The sequence below is a fragment of the Felis catus genome, chromosome C1 (genome assembly GCF_018350175.1).
Source record: "Felis catus isolate Fca126 chromosome C1, F.catus_Fca126_mat1.0, whole genome shotgun sequence".
NCBI classification, from domain to species: domain Eukaryota; kingdom Metazoa; phylum Chordata; class Mammalia; order Carnivora; family Felidae; genus Felis; species Felis catus.
This window is the reverse complement of record NC_058375.1, coordinates 160,474,624-160,498,137: the sequence shown is the minus strand read 5'-3', so window position 1 is coordinate 160,498,137 and position 23,514 is coordinate 160,474,624. Positions and strand designations below refer to the sequence as shown.

Genomic DNA, 23,514 nt, shown 5'->3' with positions numbered 1-23,514 from the left:
CGTTTATTTGTTTTTGAGACAGAGAGAGACAGAGCATGAACAGGGGAGGGGCAGAGAGAGAGAGGGAGACACAGAATCCAAAGCAGGCTCCAGGCTCTGAGCAGTCAGCACAGAGCTCGACCTCACGGACCGTGAGATCATGACCTGAGCCGAAGTCGGACGCTTAACCGATCGAGCCACCCAGGCGCCCCTCCACTTTTAGTATATGTGCTACCAAAGCGAGCACTAGCTCACTAGTTCATTAGGTTTTAAAAGATATCTAGCAGTGGCGCCCTGGTGGCTCAGTCGGTTAAGCGTGGGACTTCAGCTCAGGTCAAGAGCTCCCCTTCGTGGGAGGAGCCCGCTTCGGATCCTCTGTCTCCCTCTCTGCTCCTCCCCCTGCTTCTCTCTTAAAAATAAACATTGAAGAAAAAAAATAAAAGTATCTAGCATGTGTAAGGTGCCGACACAGTATCGTGTACTTAAAAAGCACTTAATATAAGGTAGCTATTTACTGTGAAAATAACGTTCACTTCATAGGACCTGACATTTACGCATTCCCTCCAAATATGTCGGCTCCCCTCTTTCCCAATCCTTGAAACAACTTCCTAGTTCTTTCTAACCAAGATTCACAAACTAGTTCAAAACCAAAAAGGATTTCCCTAATTTACCTGCAAAAGTATTTGCACGTTTACTAAAATCTCACCACGCACGCAAGGATAACACCTACTAACAGGTACCCAGACATAATTTCTCCTCTTCTTAACTTTAAGTCACTGTACGAGAATAATCACAATTTTCAAGTTTCCCCAAAGACGTGTTGCAGCATGCCAACAGATACAACAAACACCAACTGTTTTCTTTCTGGCAACTGGGTATCCAGGCACATTTAGAGTTCCCATAGGTTTATCGCGAATCAGACAACTGAGGTGGGGAAAGAAAACTTCAGACAGTGTCTCATAAACCTCAAGGAGTGACGGCGAATAGATGCCAGGCAGTGACGGAGTCCAGGCAAGCGACGAGTGAACAAATATGTCTATCTGTTTCTGCGGCGTGTCAATGTGTCAGCCTGTGTGCCCGCGCGTATCGGTAGAACTGAAAGTACATTCATGTGCGCCGAGATGTCTGAGCGCGGGTGTGTAACCCTGTGAACCCGAGGGCTTAGCGCGCGAGCTACAGTGCAACCTCCCGCGGGTCTGTCCTCCAGGTGCTTACCTCTGCGGACGAGCAGGTGGACGCCGCTGGGCGCCGCCATGTTAGTGCCGGTCACGTGGTCGCGGAGCAACTCCCTAGCCGCCCCGCCCCGCCCGCCGGAGCTGTCCAGTCGCAGCCCAGCCGAAGACTGGAGGCGCCCGGGCCGCCCCAGGGGGAGCGCGCGTGCGCGCGGGGGGCTGACTGCGGGAGCGCCGGCAGCAAAGCGGCCCCCGCACTGGGGCCAGCAGGGGAACCCGCGGTCCGCCGAACCCGCTCCGGCCGCGAGAGGCGGGCTCCAGCCACGGTTCGCGCTCTCGCTCAGAGCCCCCGCGCCCAGGTGGGATGGAAGAAGCCTGTCAGGTAAGCGTGGCATCCAATATTTGTAGCATCAACATTTTGGTGCATGGAAACGTGAAGTTGGGAGGAAAAAAATACAACACAGTCTAGCGTTCCACATAGCACTTTGCATCGTCGGCCACTCTGTTGGCAATTTCCTTGGATTGAGTTGAAAGGTAAAATTCGGTTCAAAGTCACCAGCTGCCCCTTTGCTGTCCCAGAGTGTCCGTTACTCAGCAGAGACTTCAGACAAGACAGGAATCTGTGTGCAGCTGCAAAATCAATTCTGGATACCCCAGTGGGTATGTTCGGGGACTTCTCTTTCCCCAAGGACGCTTCCCGCTCAGCGGTATTAACTGGAGTCTTAATCCTAAATTTGACTTTTAAGAATGAGAGGATGACGTCTGCCCGTGGCTCTGCCAAAAGATGAAGCCTACAGAAGGCCAATTGTGAGACAAGTGAGGGTGCTGATTTTTTTGACCATTTTGCCCATTTTTTTGACCAAATTCTCTTTTCCTCTTACCTGCATTTTGGGGCAGATTTCCATCCTGTCGTGGACCAGGCATTATTGATCTTGGTAGCCTGGTGCCCAGCAAAGAACCCGAAGCAATTGAACTCTTTATGGAACCAGTTAAACCAAGACTTTAACAGTTTCCCGGACTTTTAATGCAGCAAAGATTGGTGAATGTGTGTGATGATTCCTAATTAATTTTTTAAGAATTTAAGTACACACCTGGTGAACCATCCAGACAGTTCAGACATATATAAAGGAAAAAACCCAAGTCCGCTTCCTAACCCTCTCTGCACACCACAGTCCCACTCTCCAGCCAACCACTGAGTGCATCATTCCATGCCCTTTACAGGCAAATATGTGTAAAATATTTTAAATGGACTCACATACCTACTGTTAGGACTTGCTTTTTGCACTCATTGCAAACATCAAATCTCAACACTTAGTTCAAACTGATTCTTTTGAATGACTACATAGTTTTGATATTTTTACTTTCAAAGAGAATGGATTTGGGCAGTTCATTGGAGGACACATGCTATACTTCTTGGAGACCCAGTTTCTGATGCTTTTGGGTCACCTTAAAAGATAAAGAGAAATAATGTTTTCCACTGAGGTAAGTTAAGATGTACAAGGACGAGAATGAAAAGTACTCCCACGGGTTACTTCAAGCTCCACCTTTTTCAAAGTCAGATCAGTTCCAGGGAGAGGGTTTTTGACTATGGTAAATCTGTTCTGTTCCCCTGCAACTAGATGGAAAGGGAAAAGGAAAGGACTCGGGTGACACCACCATAGTGAAATCCAGTGAGGATATACTCAATAAGTTCAGCATAGAAGGTATGTGTCTAGGATGCACTAGAAATGAGGCAGATATGAACGTGCACAGGTTATACAGCTCATCCACTGACCTCCTGCCAGTGGATTTGGCTTCTCCCATGCCATATTGCACTGACATTAGAAGGATTAAACGTTGCCAGTATGTGTCCTCCAAAATCATCCATTTATGACATAAATGCGTACTGACCAACAAGATAAAAGGCCAGACCACTGACATCCGAAATCCCTTGCAATTCCAACATTCTGTGATCCTGGGCATTCAGGGCATTAGAATGCTTTCATTTAGACGAGTAACCACGACTGACTCACTTCTCTATTCCAGTTCTGTCCATCTTCCCACCTGTGAAATGAAAGTTAATTACATTGTGGCATTTACTGATTTCAACTCCCACCAATATTCATATTTGTACTTGGGATTCTTGAACAAAAAGTTGAGTACTTAGTTTCTCAAAACCAGGGCTCAAGAAATAAAGGGTAACTTCTGGGGTACCTGGGTGGCTCAGCCAGTTGAGTGTCTGACTTTAGCTCAGGTCGTGATCTTGTGGTATGTGGGTTTGTGGCCCGGGTCGGACTCTGTGCTGACAGCTCAGAGCCTAGAGCCTTCTGATTCTGTGTCTCCCTCTCTCTGTGCCCCTCCCCCACTCATTTTCTGTCTGTCTCTCAAAAACAATAAACATGAAATAATAATAATAAAGGATAAGTTCTTAATACCTTCAGTTTGTGTCCAAAAATTCATTCTTCAACATTAAAATATTTTATTAATTGTGATTAATTGCTGTTTTATAGGTCTTTTATCTTGGTTTTTACTTTTTCCTAAGTCCACGTCTTATTAGCATCTTTTAAAATCTTTTTATCTTCGGGGTGCCTGGGTGGCTCAGTCGGTTAAGTGTCTGACTTTGGCTCAGGTCATGATCTCGCAGTCTGTGAGTTCAAGCCCCGCATCAGGCTCTGTGCTGACAGCTCAGAGCCTGGAGCCTGTTTCAGATTCTGTGTCTCCCTCTCTCTCTGACCCTCCCCCATTCATACTCTGTCTCTCTCTGTCTCAAAAATAAATAAACGTTAAAAATTTTTTGAAAAAAAAATTTAAAAAAAATCTTTTTATCTTCTTTTATAAAAGAAATAATTCAGAAATAAATTGTCATATTCCTATTTTTGAAGTCAGTTTTTCCTTCTTTTACTTAATGATATTTTATTGTAGACATACTATATCCCTTTTTCAAAAGTTGTATATAGTTTGTGATAAAAATTTAAATTATATTGGCTTCTGTAATGTATGTTTTGAATTTGTAATTCAAATTCACATTTTAAAAATGTTCTAGGAGATTATGCAACACGGATTAAATCTCTTTAAAAATAAATTTTGCTTGGGCACCTGGGTGGCTCAGTCCATTAAGCATCAACTTTGGCTTAGGTCATGATCTCATGGTTTGTAAGTTTGATTCTCGCTTCGGGCAAGCAGAAGCCCCGCTTGGGGTGAGCTTTGCTTCTCTCTCTCTCTCTGTCTCTCTTTCTGCCCCTCACTCACTGGTGCCCCCCCAAATGAAAATAAAATGAAATAAAATAAATTCTGCTTTGTAAAACATCTTCCTGCAACTTGTTTTGCAAGTTTAGATTTTTTAAATGCTTGTTAGGATTACCTATGATGCAAGATACTTAAAAACATAGACTATAAAGTAAAGACTAAGATGTTTACATATCTGTAGAAGAATATAGGGACATATTGTAAAAGTAACTGAAATAATGCAGTATTTCCTACTGGGCACAAAGCAGATTCTATGGCCTGCTGAGGGAACCTGGTGCCCTGTGACCTGCACAGCTTCGGCAGGTCTGTCATTGAGCCTGAGATGCCTTCATTTGCCCTTCCTGACCTTGCTTCTCAATTTTGCCATCTGAATTAGAAACACTTGTCTTTTGATTTCAGGATCGTTTCTTACTTAGCATTTTACTCCATGGCTTGAGAAGAATAATTCCAATCTTGCCCTCTGATTTAGCTGATGTTAGTATGAGGAAATACTTCTGTTTATTTACATTTTTTAAGTCAAATGAACATTCTTTCCAGGAACTAGGAGTCCTGCATAAACATGTCTGCCCATACAACAGGGACCTGTCTCAGCAGTTCATTGGACCCCTGTAAAGTTAGGGTCCAGCTTCAAATGATTACATGTGCAGGCAGAACGTTTCTAAGACATTCTCTTAACCAACTTTCTGGTAGAATGTCATTTCCTATGGCAATCATTTGAGACAACAATGGATATGTTACTGAGTATTCTAGAGGTATCCTCAGAGAAAATGTGTAGATGCTCCATGTTTTTTTGAGGAAAACTAATGCTATATCTAAGGCAGTTGTGAAAAATCAAGGGATTTCTCCTTGCCGCTTGTGCCCTGTTTTGATCTATAGCAGTGCTAACAAGGAGCCAGGGGGCAAGGGAGTGGGGCTTTACTTGTACGTGACTCTTCTGTCCCTCTCATTTTTGATTTGTCCAATGACGTTTTCTCAGTCATATAAATCCTATGTAAGCGAAACTTGAAGTCCCACCCCCTTCTAACAACATTGTCCTACCTGAGCCCCTCCTACACTGAAATTCAGAAAATTTCAGGAATTTATACCCACTTATAGGCCTGATCCAAGTGGACTCAGCAAATAGCTTGCTGCACCTTCCTGAACAGTCTGTCAAGGTAAGCAGAGTAAAATGGGGTCAGACAGGGCTAACTTAGCTGTAGGGTAAGACCAAAACATTGTCCCAAGGGAGTTAGGGAGTTGTTGCTTTCAGGCCCAGTCTGGCCAGTATTAATTTTAACTTGGTTCAACCTCTTGGCTTGAAAGATAATATGGGAGATTGTAAGCAGAAATGATGCTTCAGCCTAATAGCCGATTCATTGCTGGAGCATGAAATGGTGGCAAGAGCCAAGGGAAGGAGGGCATAGGAAGACTATAGGGAAGAGGATGAGGGTGGTCTGAGACCTCACACACTGATGCATCCAAGTTTTCTGATAATACTTGTTTTGGTTAGATTTGCCTTTGGAACTGTGCAGGTTTCAGACAAAAGGCTTCCCTGATCTCATCTCTTGGAATTGGCTCTGAGGGAAGTTGGGTTAAAACAGAAGTGTGCATTTGCCCCTATGAAATCTAAATAAAGATGTGTACCATTAGCAACTACCATCTATATTAGTAATCTTTGAAAAAGCAGCAGCTGCTTAGACACTTCTGGAGAACGAAGAGTTCCAGTCAGAGTAAGGAAGAAAGGCAAAAGGTTGGCAAGAGAATTTAGCAATCAAACAGCCAATGAAGAAACACTTAAATGCCTACTCTAGGCTCCAAAGAGATACGATACTATTTTTGTTCTTAAGAAACTAATTGGAGGGATGCCTGGCTGGGTCAATTGGTGGAACATGCAATTCTTGATCTTAGAGTTGTGAGCTTCAGCCCCACATTGGGTGTAGAGATTAACTAAAAATAAACTCTTGAAAAAAAAAAAAAAAGAATTGGAAACCTGAGACTAACATGCTCACAAGATGGTCCGTAAAGAAAGACCAAATACCCTTGAGACTATAAGCCCCATAGGGACGACGACAGGGGTGAGCGGTCACAGATTCTGTAACGCTGGCTGTCAAGAACTGAGAAAAATGCTGAACTCTAATTATGTAAATATTGGAATCTGTTTAATATCCTTCACTTCCTACAAAGATGAAGGTGAGAGAAAGGGATATAACTTTTCCTTTATCATCTCTAATCCATGTTTATAAAAGTGAAAGGAAAATGTTCTAGATCTTGTTGGAATTTAAAAGAGTTTTTAAAAAAATTTTTTAACGTTTATTCATTTTTGAGAGACAGAGACTGAACATGAGTGGGGAAGGGGCAGAGAGAGGGAGACACAGAATGTGAAACAGGCTCCAGGCTCTGAGCTGTCAGCACAGAGCCCGACGTGGGGCTCGAACTCACAGACTGTGAGATCATGACCTGAGCTGAAGTCGGACGCTCAACCAACTGAGCCACCCAGGTGCTCCCCCCGCCTTTTTTTTTTCAACGTTTTTTATTTTTTTATTTTTTTTTATTTTTTATTTTTGGGACAGAGAGAGACAGAGCATAAACGGGGGAGGGGCAGAGAGAGAGGGAGACACAGAATCGGAAACAGGCTTCAGGCTCCGAGCCATCAGCCCAGAGCCCGACGAGGGGCTCGAACTCACGGACCGCGAGATCGTGACCTGGCTGAAGTCGGACGCTTAACCGACTGCGCCACCCAGGCGCCCCATCCCCCCTTTTTTTTTAGAGAGAGAAAGAGCACAATAGTGAGGGAGAGGGACAGACAGAGAGAGAATCTTAGGTAGGCCCCATACTCAGCATGGAGCCTGACACAGAGCTTGACCCCAGGTTCTGGGATCAACACCTGAGCCAAAATCAAGAGTCAGACACTCAACCAACTGAGCCACCCAGCAGCCCTATACTTGTTGAAACTTTTTAAAAAAAGTCTATTTTGGGAGTGCCTGGGTGGCTCACTCAGTTAAACAGCTGACTCTTGATTGTCAGCTCAAGTCATGATCTCATGGTTCATGCGATCAAGCCCCAAGTAGGGGCTCTGCTCTGCCAGCACAGAGCCTGCTTGACATTCTCTCTCTCCCTCTCTCCCTCTGCCCCTCCCCTGCACGTGTGCGTGCACACGCACACACACACACACACACACACACACACACACACACACTCACACTCTCTCTCTTCATCTCCCCTGCTCCTGCTTGTGTGGGTCTCTCTCTCTCTCTCAAAATAAATAAACTTAAAAAAAATTAAAAAGTATGTTTTGTTTTTTTTCTGTTTACACAAGTATGTAATATGTGCTCTTTAAAAACATTTAAAAGTACCCAGATATATAATATAGAAAGAAGTCCCCCAGAAAAGCTCTCTCCAGGTAGTCAGTGTTAAGTTGATGTATAGTCATCCATTTTTTTTTTTTTCTAAGCATGTACCATTGACTGGGCTTTCTAAGGGAAGGAACCTATTTTTACCACGACCAGCCACACATCTATATAGAGTAAAAGACAGCAGGCTCGGCAATCCATATGTAGAAGCCCAGGAATGCACACTATTACCTATGGCTTTACTGTGCTTTCTCTCTTCCTTTTGCACTCACCCTGCACTTGTTTCCCTTTCATTGTTTCCATTTTCTGTGAGATTACTTAGTGGTGTTTTCCTTTCCCTCCTGAAGTGATGGTACACTCCTGGTTCCCTTCCTGTATCTTTCCATCTTTGCATCTTCTTTTGCTGGATTTATGGTTCTGTTTGCGATTTCATGTTTAGTGTGTTTGAGCAAAAATATATGGTCCTGTAGCGTTGTGTGAAACCAGGTCTGACCATTAATATCACAAGGTTGAAAATATTTGGAATTTTGATATTTCCTACCAAAAGAAGGAAACAGTACTCCTTGGTCCGTTAACAGTTATGCAAAATACACCGCAGTGAGAATCTCCGAGGTGGAGATTATGAAATTACAAGGGATTTAATCATAGAAAAAGAAAACTAGCTGTATGTCCCTTTCTCCCCTCCCACTCTCCGCCTCCACTCCCCAAACTGGCTGACAAACCAAGCAGTAGTGCATTTCTTAACTTCTGCTTGCCTCTCACTCAACCAATTCTACATTCAAGACCAAAACTGTCGAAACAAACAGGAGGGCAGATGCTGCCTCGACCTCTCTTCCCATTGAACTAGCTGCTCTGCACTCACCCCGTCCACTTTAGCCCAGAGAATAACCTGTGTGGAGAGCATTCTCCTCCTCTGAAGCACACACAAACATCGCCGCATTTTCTTTTGCTCGATAAAGGATAAAGGAAGAAAAGCAGCAGCTGCTCTAGGAACACACAGCAAACAAACCTCACTGTGGTGGCCCCACAGCCTTCACAAAGGGGGATTCAGAGAGCTAGGCAAACACGCTGTGCAGCCCAAGACTTCCGCACAGATTCACCTGCCAGAATTATTAATAAAATATCTGAAGAACTGTCCAGGTGAACTGGGAGTCTAACCAAAGCACATTTTCCAACTGGTCTTTTATTAAGTTCAAAGAGAATACAGTTGAAGAACTGGAAAGAGCTTCAAAGACCGCCTAATCCAACTCTAACTCTTCCCCTTCCAACTCTACAGTGAGGCCCAGGAAGATCACAGGAGAGAAGGTGCAATCCTTTTCCATCCCGTGTACATTATAACACTGGAGCTCTTAAAAAAATTTTTTTACAAGCTATTTATAAGGTACTTCTTGTATCATCTTACACTCTTCAGATATTCACAAGAGATAGCATTACGCTTTTATTGCATTATATTTCTCCACAGGGTTCATGGAAAGCCCCAAAAATTATGACATGAAAAATTTCAAAGCTTTGGTTTTATACGTAGCGTCTGCTTGTTGATTCACAGAGCCAGGGTGTCAAAGATAGGGGCAGTTTGCTTTTGGTGGCCAAATAAAGAACATGCTAAACTATGATCCCTTTAGAATCAGTTTCCAAAGAAAAGGATTGAGTATTGTGGTTTTTAGGGGCTTTTGGCTTGTTTGTTTTTTATTAAAGAAAGCTCTTCATTATTTTTTCTTTTGGCGAGTTCTGCTTTGTGGAAGTCAGGCTGAGCACAATTCCACTGTTTAAAGGTGACACTTGTCTGCTTCAAGTAAACTTACTTTTAAAATCTACACATTTTAGGGGCGCCTGGGTGGCTCAGTCGGTTAAGCATTTAACTTCGGCTCAGGTCATGATCTCATGGTCTGTGAGTTCAAGCCCCGCGTCAGGTTCTGTGCTGACAGCTCGGAGCCTGCTTCAGATTCTGTGTCTCCCTCTCTCTCTGCCCCTCCCCCTTCATGCTCTGTCTCCCTCTGTCTCAAAAATAAATAAACATTAAATTTTTTTTATTTAATAAAATAAAATAAAATCTATGCATATTATAGTTTTATTTGATAACTATATGGAGCTTCAGTTGATGAACAATATAGTTGTATTATTTAAATAAATTTTTGTATCAAAGTAACACACAGTTGTTTTTTTTTTTAATTTTTTTTAATGTTAATTTAGTTTTTTGAGACAGAGACAGAGCATGAATGGGGGAGGGTCAGAGAGAGGGAGACACAGAATCTGAAACAGGATTCAGGCTCCGAGCTGTCAGCACAGAGCCCGACATGGGGCTCGAACTCATGGACCACGAGATCGCGACCTGAGCCGAAGTCGGACGCTTAACTGACTGAGCCACCCAGGCGCCCCGAAGTAACACATAGTTTTTAAAAACATGCTGTTATAACAAGGGTTACAATGAAAAGGGATAGTCTGTCCTAAACTTTCTCGGTCTGACTGGACTCAACAAATTTGTTTCTAGTTGCTGCTCAGAGTCATGCCAACTACAGTTTATTATGTTTGGACTCTGACTTTCTTATATATTTTTTTCCTTGAGTTCATAATTTCCTATTATAAAATGGACAGTTACTTTCCTTGATATGTTATTCGGTTGCCATCCTTGGATTTCTTTTTATTGAAATCAGATTAGTTTTACTTTTTTTTTTTTTTTTTTTTGAGAGAGAGAGAGCATATGCACTTGCACTCATGCATGAGAGAGCAGAGGGAGAGAGAGGGGGAGGGGGAGAGACAGAGATTGAGAGAGAGAGAGAGAGAGAGAGAGAGAGAGAGAGAGAGAGAGAATCTTAAGCAGGCTCCATGCTCAGCATGGAGCCCAAAGTGGGGCTCAATCTCACAACCATGACATGATGACCTGAGCCCAGATCAAGAGTCAGACACTTAACTGACTGAGCCACCCAGGCAGCCCTAGTTTTACTCTTTCTTATACTCCACACCTAACATGCTCTTTGATTTCACCTTCATGCTGCTAAAATAGACCTATATAACTTCATCAGAAAGTGTGTGAAGTAAGCCTTCTAGTTTCATAGATTTCCCAAACCACCTTTATTTTACCCTCACATTTGGGTATAGGACTCTAAACTTTGAAGACATTATTCCATTGTCTTTTTGCATGAAGCACGCTTGATGAGAAGTCTAAAGGCTATTTAAAGGCCCCCTCCTCCCCCAGGTGACCTGTGTTTTGCCCTCTGAAAGTATTTAGGATCTTTCTTTTATGCTCAGAGTTTTGAAATTTAATAATTTAGCCTATATGCGGATCTCTTTAGGTAAGAGGTGTTGTGGTTAAGAACCCAGGCGAATTAGACAGCGCTCAAATCCTAGCTCTCCTACTTCCAGTGTGACCTTGGACCAAGTCACCTTCCCAGGCCTCACCTGAGGAGGATACCATGTGCCGCTGAAGGTCGTTGTGAGAATTGACAGGACTGATTCAAGTGCTTAGCAGATAGTAAGTGCTCAGTAAATGTTCGTGCTGATGGCTTAAACTTGTTCAACCTTCACTGAGCTTCTAACTTGAAGATTCATTTCTCCAACTTGGCAGACTTATTCTGCCTTTCTTTGATAATATTCTTCTGTTCTCTTTTCCTCTCTGAAATGAAAATAACCTATCAGATGTCCCACATGGATTTCTTTTCGCTCATACTTTCTCCTTTCGATGTTCTAGGAACCATCTTCAACTTTATGCCCCACATTTCTACTGCTTGAATTACAATGTTTATTTTAAATTTCCAAGAGCTCTTTTTTATTCACCAATTGTTCCCTTCTGACAGTATTGTTTTTGTTTCATGTATGCAATAACTTTTCTTTCCCAATTTTTATTTTGGAAACTTTTTAAGCTTATTTATTTATTTTCAGAGTGAGTGAGCACAAGCAGGGGAAGGGCAGAGAGGGAGAGAGAGAATCCCAAACTCAATCTAACGTGGGGCTCAATCCTACCACCAGGAGATTACAACCTGAGTCAATATCAAGAGTTGGACTCTTAACTGACTGAGCCACACAGGCACCCCTATCTTTAAAACTTAATACAGAAAGGTTGAAGAATCATATAGTGAACACTTGTATGTATCTTCTCCCTAGATTCAATAATTTAAAATTATTTGGCACATTTACTTTCTTTTTCTGTTTATATAATTGTCTATATATGCCTGTGTATATGTAAGTACATATATCACACCTACACATACTTTTTTTCTGGACCATTTGCATGTAAGCTGTAGACACCATGACTCTGCTGCTAAATACTTCACTACGTGATTCCTAGGAATAAAGACCTTTTCCTACACAATCATAATATCATTATCACAACCACCCAAAATCCCATATCATCTAATATAGAGTCCATATTCAAACTTCTTTATTGTCTCAAGTGTGTATAAAACCTACCAAAATGCAAAACGTCCATACACCTTTACTCAGTGATTCTATCACCATTGTGCACACAGACTCCCACATGTACAAAATGGGGTATACACAAGAATATTTAGTACAGCACTGCTTGTTAAGAGCAGTAGATGGGATCTTTGTATTGAATCTAAGTATACTTGTAGTGGTTTGGGAAAGCATTTCAGTATGCTTATTAATATGAACATGTGTGATTAAGCAACCAATTTTGCATATTTCTATAATTTTAAGGAGTGAGCCAGGGGTAGGGTGAAATGGCATTATTTAAATTCAGGGCTTTATCTGGAGAGAGGTGTTTCAAGAAGTTTAGCAGACGTAATAAAAAGGGGTTGGTCTAAAAAGATAAATTGCTGAAAAGAATGAACTGGCCTACTTACATCAAAAATAGTTAAGCAGGGCGCCTGGGTGGCTCCGTCGGTTAAGCGCCAACTTTGGCTCAGGTCATGATCTCACGGTTTGTGGGTTCAGGCCTTGCGTCGGGCTCTGTGCTGACAGCTTGGAGCCTGGAGCCTGCTTTGGATTCTGTGTCTCCCTCTCTCTCTCTGCCCCTCCCCCATTTGTGCTCTGTCTCTCAAAAATAAGTAAACATTAAAAAAATTTTCTGAAAATAGTTAAGAAGCAAAAATAAAAGGTACAGTTAACAAGAGTTGGGTAGCCTAGAAGATAAAAGCAGAACTTACAATTTCCTAAAGTCAGTACAATTCTGTTTATGAGAAGCTGGAAAGTAATGTACCTTGATTGTTTTAGTATGTGTTGCAATTTTAATTTATTTAAATTTATTTAAAACATGTCTTTAGCACTTCTGAAAATGGAAACTAGAAATGTTTACTGTAGGGTCTTTTGCAGAATTTCCATTTTATGAGATACTCGATAGTTTCATATCAGCCCAAAATTGTAAATTCTCTGTAGATTTTCACCCTATTCAAAGCAGTTGCCATTATTTTTTTTTTAAATAAACATTTGATGTTAGCTGTGATGTTAAATAAGAATTCGATTTTTTTTAAAAATTTACATCCAAATTGGTTGGCATATAGTGCAACAATGATTTCAGGAGTAGATTCCATAATGCCCCTTACCCATTTAGCCCATCCCCCTCCCACACCCCCTCCAGTAATCAGGTAACCCTCTGTTTGTTCTCCATATTTATGGGTCTCTTATGCTTTGTCCCCCTCCCTGTTTTTATATTATTTTTGTTTCCCTTCCCTTATGTTCATCTGTTTTGTCTCTTAAAGTTCTCATATGAGTGAAGTCATATGATTTTTGTCTTTCTCTAATTTCACTTAGCATAATACCCTCCAGTTCCATCTACATAGTTGCAAATGGCAAGATTTCATTCTTTTTGATTGCCGAGTAATACTGCATTGTATATATATGCCACATCTTCTTTATCCATTCATCCATCGATGGACATTTGGGCTCTTTCCATACTTTGGTTATTGTTGATAGTGCTGCTATAAACAAGGGGGTGCATGTGTCCCTTTGAAACAGCACACCTATTTCCCTTGGATAAATACCTAGTAGTGCAATTGCTGGGTCGTAGGGTAGTTCTACGTTTAGTTTTTTGAGGAACCTCCATACTGTTTTCCAGAGTCGCTGCACCAGCTTGCATTCCCAGTAACAATGCAAAAGAGATCCTCTTTCTCCACATCCTTGCCAACATCTGTTGTTGTCTGAGTTGTTAGTCATTCTGACAGTTATAAGGTTGTATCTCATGGTGGTTTTGATTTGTATTTCCCCGATGATGAGTGATGTTGAACATGTCGGTTGGCCATCTGGATGTCTTCTTTGGAGAAGTGTCTATTCATGTCTTTTGCCCATTTCTGCACTGGATTATTTGGTTTTTGGGTGTTGAATTTGATAAGTTCTTAGATTTTGGATACTAACCCTTTATCTGATATGTCATTTGCAAATAAATACCTTCTCCCATTCTGCCGGTTGCCTTTTATTTTATTTTATTTTATTTTATTTTATTTTATTTTATTATTTTTTTATAATGTTTTTATTTTTGAAGGAGAGAGAGAGAGAGCATGAGTGGGGGAGGAGCAGACAGAGAGGGAGACATAGAATTTGAAGCAGGCACCAGGCTCTAAGCTGTCAGCACAGAGCCTGGTGTGGGGCTCGAACTCAAGAACCCTGAGATCATGACCCAAGCCGAAGTCAGACACTTAACCGACTGAGCCACCCAGGTGCCCCTGTCGGTTGCCTTTTAGTTTTGCTGATTGTTTCCTTTGCTGTGCAGAAGCTTTTTATTTTGATGAGGTCCCAGTAGTTCATTTTTGCTTTTGTTTCCCTTGCCTCTGGAGACGTGTTGAGTAAGAAGTTGCTGTGGCCAGGATCAAAGAGGTTTTTGCCTGCTTTCTCCTTGAGGATTTTGATGGCTTCCTGTCTTACATTTAGGTTTTTCATCCATTTTGAGTTCATTTTTGTGTATGGTGTAAGAAAGTGGTCCAGGTTCATTCATCCGCATGTTGCTGTCCAGTTTTCCCAGCACCACTTGCTGAAGAGACTGTCTTTATTCCATTGGATATTCTTTCCTGCTTTGTCGAAGATTAGTTGGCCATACGTTTGTGGGTCCATTTCTGGGTTCTCTATTCTGTTCCATTGATCTGAGTGTCTGTTCTTGTGCCAGTAACCATACTGTCTTGATGATTACAGCTTTGTAGTATAGCTTGAAGTCCGGGATTGTGATGCCTCCTGCTTTGGTTTTCTTTTTCAAGATTGCTTTGACTATTTGGGGTCTTTTCTGGTTCCATACAAATTTTAGGATTCTTTGTTCTAGCTCTGCGAAGAATGCTGGTGTTATTTTGATAGGGATTGCATTGAATATGTAGATTGCTTTGGGTAGTATTGGCATCTTCACAATATTTGTTCTTCCTATCCAGGAACGTGGAATCTTTTTCCATTTTTTTGTGTCTTCTTCAATTTCTTTCATAAGCTTTCTATAGTTTTAAGTGTATAGATTTTTCACCTCTTTGGTTAGATTTATTCCTAGATATTTTATGGGTTTTGGTGCAGCTGTAAATGGGATCGATTCCTTGGTTTCTCTTTCTGTCACTTCATTGTTGGTGTATAGGAATGCTAGCGATTTCTTTGTGTTGATTTTATATCCTACAACTTTGCTGAATTCATCAATCAGTTCTAGCAGTTTTTTGGTGGAATCTTCGGGGTTTTCCATATAGAGTATTATGTCATCTGTGAAGAGTGAAAGTTTGATCTCCTCCTGGCCGATTTGGATGCCTTTTATTTCTTTATCTGATTGCAGAGGTTAAGACTTCCAATGCTATGTTGAATAACAGTGGTGAGAGTGGACATCCCTGCCTTGTTCCTGACCTTAGGGGGAAAGCTCTCAGTTTTTCCCCATTGAGGATGATATTAGCGTTGGGTCGTTCATATATGGCTTTTATGATCTCGAGGTATGATCCTTCTATCCCTACTTTCTTGAGGGTTTTTATCAAGAAAGGATGCTGTATTTTGTCAAATGCTTTCTCTGCATCTATTGAGAGGATCATATGGTTCTTGTCCTTTCTTTTATTAATGTGATGAATCATGTTAATTGTTTTGCAGATATTGAACCAGCCCTGCACCCCAGGTATAAATCCCAGTTGGTCGTGGTGAATAATTTTTTTAATGTATTGTTGGAACCAGTTGGCTAATATCTTGTTGAGGATTTTTGCATCCGTGTTCATCAGGGAAATTGGTCTATAGTTCTCCTTTTTAGTAGGGTCTCTGGTTTTGGAATCAAGGTAATGCTGGCTTTATAGAATGAGTTTGGAAGTTTTCCTTCCATTTCTATTTTTTGGAACAGCTTCAAGGGAATAGGTGTTAGCTCTTCCTTAAATGTTTGGTAGAATTCCCCTGGAAAGCCATCTGGCCCTGGACTCTTGTTTTTTTGAGAGATTTTGATTACTAATTTGATTTCCTTACTGGTTATGGTAAGAATTAGATTTCTTAAATTAAAGAAAAAAAAGCAGAAGATGGGAAACAAACTAAATATCTGTTAATATAGGATTGGTTTAAACACACTGAAATCGGGGCACCTCGGTGGCTCAGTTGGTTATGTGTCTGACTTCAGCTCAGGTCATGATCTTACGCTTGGTGCATGGGTTCAAGCCCCACATCAGGCTCTGTGCTGACAGCTCAGAGCCTGGAATCTGCTTCAGGTTCTGTCTGTCTGTCTGTCTGTCTCTCTCTCTCTCTCTCTCTCTCTCTGCCCCTCTCCCACTTGTACTCTGTCTCTGTCTTTCAAAAATAAACATTGGGGCGCCTGGGTGGCGGAGTTGGTTAAGCGTCCGACTTCAGCCAGGTCACGATCTCGCGGTCTGTGAGTTCGAGCCCTGCGTCGGGCTCTGGGCTGATGGCTCAGAGCCTGGAGCCTGTTTCCAATTCTGTGTCTCCCTCTCTCTCTGCCCCTCCCCCGTTCATACTCTGTCTCTCTCTGTCCCAAAAATAAATAAAAAACGTTGAAAAAAAATTAAAAAAAATAAACATTAAAAAATGTTTACACACACTGAAATCAAACTATGTAATATCAAACAGCTGTTCAGAATCAAGGTTTTAGAATTAAATTGTTCTAATATGTACTAATAAAAATATGAGCTAAATTTAGTTGGAAAAGGCTCTGAGTACTGCATATGGTATATCAGCATTTGTGTTAAAACAAAAAATTATGGATATTTGCAGACTGGTAATTAACTCTGAGAGATACAAGAAGAACTGGTAAATGTAACTGCCTCTGGAGAAGTGAATTGGGTGCTGAGGTAGAAAGGAGGGCAGCTTCTCACCAAATACTCTTACTTATTTTGAATTTTGTACAATGTCTATGTTACATAATAAATAATAGTGCTTAACGTGGATGAATATTCATCCAGTGTAGCAGTGGTTCTCAACCAAGGGTGATTTTGTTCCCCAGAGGACATGTGGTAATGTCTAGACACATTTGGTTGTTAATGGGGGTAGTGCTAATGGCATCTAGTGGATAGAAGCCAGGGATGCTGTTAACTGGCTCACTGTGCATAGGTCAGCTCCACACAACCAAGAATGGTTTGGCCCCAACTGTCAGTAGTGCTGAGATTGAGAAACCCTGCTGTAGAGCAATTCTTCTGGATAAGGTTGGAGAAGAGCTAAGCAAGACTAGAGGAATAACAAGTCAGCTGTATATGCTTAATCATTCAAATCATTGTGACTTTATTTTTTTTTTAATTTTTTTTTCAACGTTTTTATTTATTTTTGGGACAGAGAGAGACAGAGCATGAACGGGGGAGGGGCAGAGAGAGAGGGAGACACAGAATCAGAAACAGGCTCCAGGCTCCGAGCCATCAGCCCAGAGCCCGATGCGGGGCTCGAACTCACGGACTGCAAGATCGTGACCTGGCTGAAGTCGGACGCTTAACCGACTGCGCCACCCAGGCGCCCCATTGTGACTTTAAAATAATTCCTATTTCTAGCCGTGAATGAGGATAGTTGGAGAAGTCCAGTATGCTCCTGTCTGCATAGTTTATTCCACATTGGTACAATGTCAAGTTTCTGTAACCTTATGTTATTTCGTGTTTATTTGTAAGTGTAGTATAGTCACTAGAAGAATGAGGTCACACTAAAGGACATGATTTCCAGGGCTTCAATGTACAGGTATGCTTGCACATGTACACACACAGCACATATACAGGGCTATGCATTACAGCACTGTTTGTAATGGAAAATATTGGAAACAACCTAAATAACGGGATTGGTAGAATAACTTATAGTATACCCATACAATGGAATACTATGCAGCCATTAAACAAGATAGCTTTAATGATCTCCAAGATATATCAAGTTTAAAAAACAAGTTAGAGGGAGCACCTGAGTGGCTCAGTCGATTAAGCATGCAGCTTCGGCTCAGGGCATGATCTCACGGCTTGTGAATTCAAGCCCCGTGTCAGGCTCTGTGCTGACAGCTCAGACCGTGGAACCTGCTTTGGGTTCTGTATCTCCCTCCCTCTCTGCCTCTCCCCTGGTTGCACTGTGTCTGTCTGAAAAATTTTTAAAAAGTTAAAAAAAAGAATAGGTTACCATATATATATATATATATATATATATATATATATATATATGATATATAAGATATATACATGTGCTCATTTATGCATATGCATACATCTGATTATATATATATGCATATATATATGTATATGTGTGTGTATGTATATATATATATATGTATATATATTCTGGTATATATTCAGGGATTGTTTCTGGATGGATTTTTCACTGTATGCCCCTTTGCATTTTTGTGCTATGTGCATACTACTTGTTATATACATAATGACAGCTCAGCCCAAGTCAATGAGTAAATGCACTATATAACCTTACTATAACACATAATCCAAGGAGAATGAAATATGTGTTATAAAAAGATATAAAAGAATATGGAAATACAGAAAAGGTGTAGATGTTGAAAATGTTGAGAAGAAATGAGGAACTTCAAGCTATACCTCAAATGAAGCACCATTTAGTCATTATAATCAAACACCCTTTTCCTAATACATGCTTCTCTACGGTTATAAAAACAAAGGGGCAGTTGTGGTATTTGGTGCCTAGGGTGAATGTCACACAAGTGACACCAGATGGTGATGAAAAAAAGCCCCTCTTATAAAGAACTTAGTGAGCTGGCATGCTTAAGACTTGGTGGCCTACTTAATGGAAGATGAAATGAAGTCAGAAGCCTAGAGTATAGTCCTGGCTTTCCAACAAATTTGTAACGTGACCTTACACAAGTGAACCTCTGGATCTATTATCCATCTATAAAGTGAGAGTGTAGATCCCAAAAGACATAAACAAACAAACAGATAATTCTTATCAGGGAAAAAAATTTCATTAAAAAATGGAAGAATACTTAGCCTTGCCATTCACCAAAAGGAATATAAATTTGAGATTTTATACCTATTAAAACAACAAAATCAACACCCCATGCCATTGAAATTCTGTTAAAACTAGTGCACACATTCATATGTTAGTAATTTACAAGCCATTATGGAAAATATGGCATGTTTATGTAGCTAAGCCATAGAGATATTCCTGCCCTTTGATTCAGTAACTGCATTTCCCAGGAATTTATATTAAGGAAATGATTTAACAGATACAAAAATATAAATACACAGACATTAGTTCATTTGAATGTTGTAATAAAAAAACCTAAATACCTTATTATGGGTACAGCAATATGAAATATTGTTCATCTGTTAGAAGACCCATTTTAAACACTGGAAATGTTAAAAATACTGCCATGTTCAATGTATACACAAAAATAACATACAAATGTAAATAATTTCATTTAGAAGGAAGAATTATGGGTACTTTATTATTTAATCACTATTTAATACTGTTAAACTGACTTTTAAATTCTAATAAAAAGAGCTTAAGAATGAATTTAAAGAATTAAATCATTTGGCTTCTATGGTCTATGATTCTAATCGTTCTCTGATACAGGGTGCTTTGCTGTCCACTTTCTTCTAGTAGGCAAGGATGACAGTGGATGAGATAAATTTTCAGAATAGACAAGGTTCTGCTGAGGTCCCAGCAATTTGGAGACAATCAGAGACATAGTTTCTCCTCTCACACATAAACTCACTCACATACAAACGGTGAGTTTTGCGTGACTTACAAAAATGTTGTATTTTTTATAAACTACATCTACACTCACAATTGAGTATAAAAGCAGTAAGGGTGAGAAGAAAAGATATGAAAAGGATAAACATATATCTTAGAACAGGGCAGGAACCTAGAGATAGTTCTAGTATAACCTCATTTTACAGATGAAAAAACTGAAGGGTCAGAAAGGAAACATGTTCTTACATATACAGAAAATGCAATTTGGAGGACAGGGAAAAAATTAAGGGTGATGGAGATGGGGGGTGTGGGGAAGATCAGTGAAAGAGATAAAGGCAACAAGTAAATACAGTAGATGTATGTATGGATGATAAAAGGGGTGAAGGCTACTATTGGAGGGTGGAAAGTGATCACTAGGGCCTATAGGGTAGCTGTGTTGGGTTCATACATAGTCCTACACACCCAGCCTGGTATTTAATTACACTACACAAGGTACAGATCTATCAGATTTTCACTCTTCTAAATCCAAATGAAGGTACATCCTTTCAAATCCCAAAGATTAATGCTAAACCAGATTTTTTATCCATAAATGGATCACAGAACATTGCTTTAAAAAAAAAATTGGTATCCCACTGGATTTTTCTGGTTTCTACATAAAAAGTATGTTGAAGGGCACCTGGGTGGCTCAGTCGATTAAGCATCCGACTCTTGATTTCAGTTCAGGTCATGATCTCACAGTTTTCATGAGTTCAAGCCCCACATTGGGCTCTGCACTGACATCATGGAGCCTGCTTGGGATTCTCTCTCTCTTTCTGCCCCTCCCCTGCTCACACTGTCTCGTTTCTCTCAAAAATAAACTTAAAAAAAAAAAAAAAAGTATGTTGAAAGATAATTTGTTTAGATTTTACTGTCTCCCCTGCCAACCACGCCTCAGAGCTCATCTTTAGGTATCAATTGTGAATTTTTTTCATTTTTTAAATTTATTTTTGAGAGAGAGAAAATGTGCACAAGTGAGGGAGGGACACAGAAAAGGAGAGAATCCCAAGCAGGCTCCGTACTGCCAGCGTGGAGCCCAGCACAGCTCCATCCCAGGAACTGTGAGATCATGACCTGAGCCAAAATCAAGAGTAGGACATTTAACCTACTGAGCCACCCAGGTGCCCCTTGATTGTGAATTTCTTTTAATTAAAAGAAATGTTTTTTAATGTTTATTCATTTTTTTGAGAGAAAGAGAGAGCACATGTGAGTGGGGGAGGGGCAGAGAGAAAGGGAGACAAAATCTGAAGCAGGCTCCAGGCTCTGAGCTGTCAGTACAGAGCCCGACGTGGGGCTCCAACTGAAGAACTGTGAGATCATGACCTGAGCCAAAGTCAGGCGCTTAATTGACTGAGTCACCCTGGTGCCCCTCGATTCTGAATTTTTAATTAAAAAATTTTTAATTTGCAAATTTAGATAAAAAGCAAATTGCTTTCATATATTTTCAGGAAGGATTTTAACTGAACTAGTTCATTCTATCTATAGCAAATTGTGTATATACTCTCAGAAATCAATCAGTTTTATCTATATACAGGCTTCTGAGATGAGACTAAAATTTTTGCAACACCCCGATTCTAAGGGGATGGGCTTAGTGCTGTTGGTATGCTGCTGGCCACAGCTATTTTGTGCCCAGAGGATAGTGGTTACTTTGCTTCTCTTACGTTTGACAGGCTTTCCTAATGGAAAGCTGATCTAAGGACAAGATAGTACTTGTCCAAGTTGGGATTTTGCCTTAAGCACTGAACAAATCAGATTTTAAAGGTAAAGTTCAATTTACATCCCATTTGTTATGTTATACAATATTTCACTTACTAGCACACGTTATAAACACCAAGCTTTTACTTTTAATGATTCTATATCAAGCAATTTACTTGTACTCTAATAAAAAAATAAAGACTATAGTAATTTACTTTGTTTTTTTTCCCTGTTGGACTTCAACATCTTCATAACCTTATAACAAATCACAACAGATACACACCTCATTTTCACAGAAGATATATTTCAATATATGGTGTGTAAACTGATTTCTATAAACTGATTTCTTATTATTTTACATTTTTATAAAGCATTTATGCTTTTAAAAAAATTTATTTATGTTTATGCTAACTTCTAAATTATCTTCGATTAGTATGTGATGCCAAGGTTTTAGGCTGTATCTAGTTTCTTTTCTCTCTTTTACCCAACCTACCCCCAGGAAGCAGTTAACAGAGGAGGAACAAAACAAATCTTACTAGGAATGTTTCCTATTTGGAGAAATCACCCAGGAAAAACAAGATTACTAGGAAGGCCTTCAATGTGTTTTAAAGGTGCCGGATATAAAATCTTAGAAGCAAAATATGGGAGGAATGATAATAAAAGCCAAAAAGCGATCTGTGACAACATGAATAGACCTAGAGGGTATCATATGATGTGAAAACCTCAAGTTTTTTGTTTTTTTAAATTTTTTTTAACATTTTATTTTTGAGACAGGGAGAGACAGAGCATGAACGGGGGCGGGTCAGAGAGAGAGGGAGACACAGAATCCGAAACAGGCTCCAGGCTCCGAGCTGTCAGCAGAGAGCCCGACGCGGGGCTGGAACTCACGGACCGTGAGATCATGACCCGAGCCGAAGTCGGCCGCCCAACCGACTGAGCCACCCAGGTACCCTGAAAACCTCAAGTTTTTTAACAAGACTGAAAAAATTTACCCTAAGTATTTAAGAATCATATCATCACACATTAGCATATCACAACTATGCATTTATTATACTGTTAAGAAGGGAAGCAATTGCAGTGGTATTTCAGAAGCTATATATTTTTTTAAAATGTAATATTCGCTCATAGACTCTAAACAGTATTTTAAAATATACAATCTCTCCGAAAGAAAATATTCAACTAAAGATAAGATAGATAACTTTTAATGTAAGTAAATGTTACAAGATTTTAAGATTAAAGTCATCATCAGATTTTCCACAACACAATGTACAGAAATTTGCAAACTTCCTGTACACAGCAGAATAACCTTTACTCTTGAGCGAGGCGTTCAATTACACGTCGGTAATCTTCCACAAGTTCCTGAAAGCTTTCTTCCAGCTGTTCATGTTGCATGCTTATTTCTATTTGGTTCATCTGGTTTGTCAGTTCTTCTGGTCGGAGACATTTTCTCATTTTAGCAAGATCTCTCTGCTTTTTCTAAGCAACAAATACAATTATTGGTTAGACTAAGAAAGAAGATATAGTTCTTTATATTCTTAGAATTTTAAGTCTCTACTGTTAGAAATAATAGTACGAATAGGCCAATTTGTCCCATATAGTTTTTTTGTTAAGAAAATCATAATGTTATAGTAAATATTAATCCTCTTTTACTATATTTAAAAATATATATAATGTTAGCCCTGAATTATGAACCTTCTAAATGGAGTTAACTAGAAGACTTGGAATTTGTGTCAACTGATGGTAAATATACATGTCACTAACAGCCCCCTCTCCAAAGCATAATAAAGAACTGGCCAGTATAGATGCTCAAATATTTCTTTAATAAATAAATACATTAACTGAAAAAAGACAAGTAAGATTAAGTGCTATTATTCTTCATTTCACTATTCAATCATTAATTCATTACATTAATTTAAATTCCAAAGTGTCTTTTTCCTGCCACTAAATTAATTTCTAAGTTTCCTTACAATGTATTTATGGCCCAATATTATTTTAACCAAAACTGTTTGAGTTTCAGAAAGATAAACCAAAAACTGTCACATTTTAAGAAGACACTATTAACTAGCACTTAT

At 40.0% G+C, this 23,514-nt stretch overlaps 3 protein-coding genes across 4 annotated transcripts in view; 1 reads left to right on the top strand and 2 right to left on the bottom strand.

The window, feature by feature from the left end:
* The window catches only part of METAP1D (methionyl aminopeptidase type 1D, mitochondrial), an 89,145-nt gene extending 87,584 nt beyond the window's left edge, over positions 1–1,561 (bottom strand). Inside the window, exon 1 of the mRNA XM_003990859.5 lies at positions 1,195–1,561. Within this exon, the coding sequence (XP_003990908.3) occupies positions 1,195–1,546 (352 nt within the window). The 5' untranslated portion in view covers positions 1,547–1,561. The remainder of the gene's footprint in view (positions 1–1,194) is intronic.
* The window catches only part of SLC25A12 (solute carrier family 25 member 12), a 207,796-nt gene continuing 185,674 nt past the window's right edge, over positions 1,393–23,514 (top strand). Inside the window, exon 1 of the mRNA XM_019838262.3 lies at positions 1,393–1,533. Coding sequence (XP_019693821.1) covers positions 1,516–1,533 — 18 coding nt within the window. The 5' untranslated portion in view covers positions 1,393–1,515. The remainder of the gene's footprint in view (positions 1,534–23,514) is intronic.
* The window catches only part of HAT1 (histone acetyltransferase 1), a 58,305-nt gene continuing 57,256 nt past the window's right edge, over positions 22,466–23,514 (bottom strand). For both annotated transcript variants that reach the window (XM_003990857.4, XM_023259457.2), the window contains exon 11: positions 22,466–22,918. In XM_003990857.4, the coding sequence (XP_003990906.2) occupies positions 22,751–22,918 (168 nt within the window). In that variant the 3' untranslated portion in view covers positions 22,466–22,750. The remainder of the gene's footprint in view (positions 22,919–23,514) is intronic.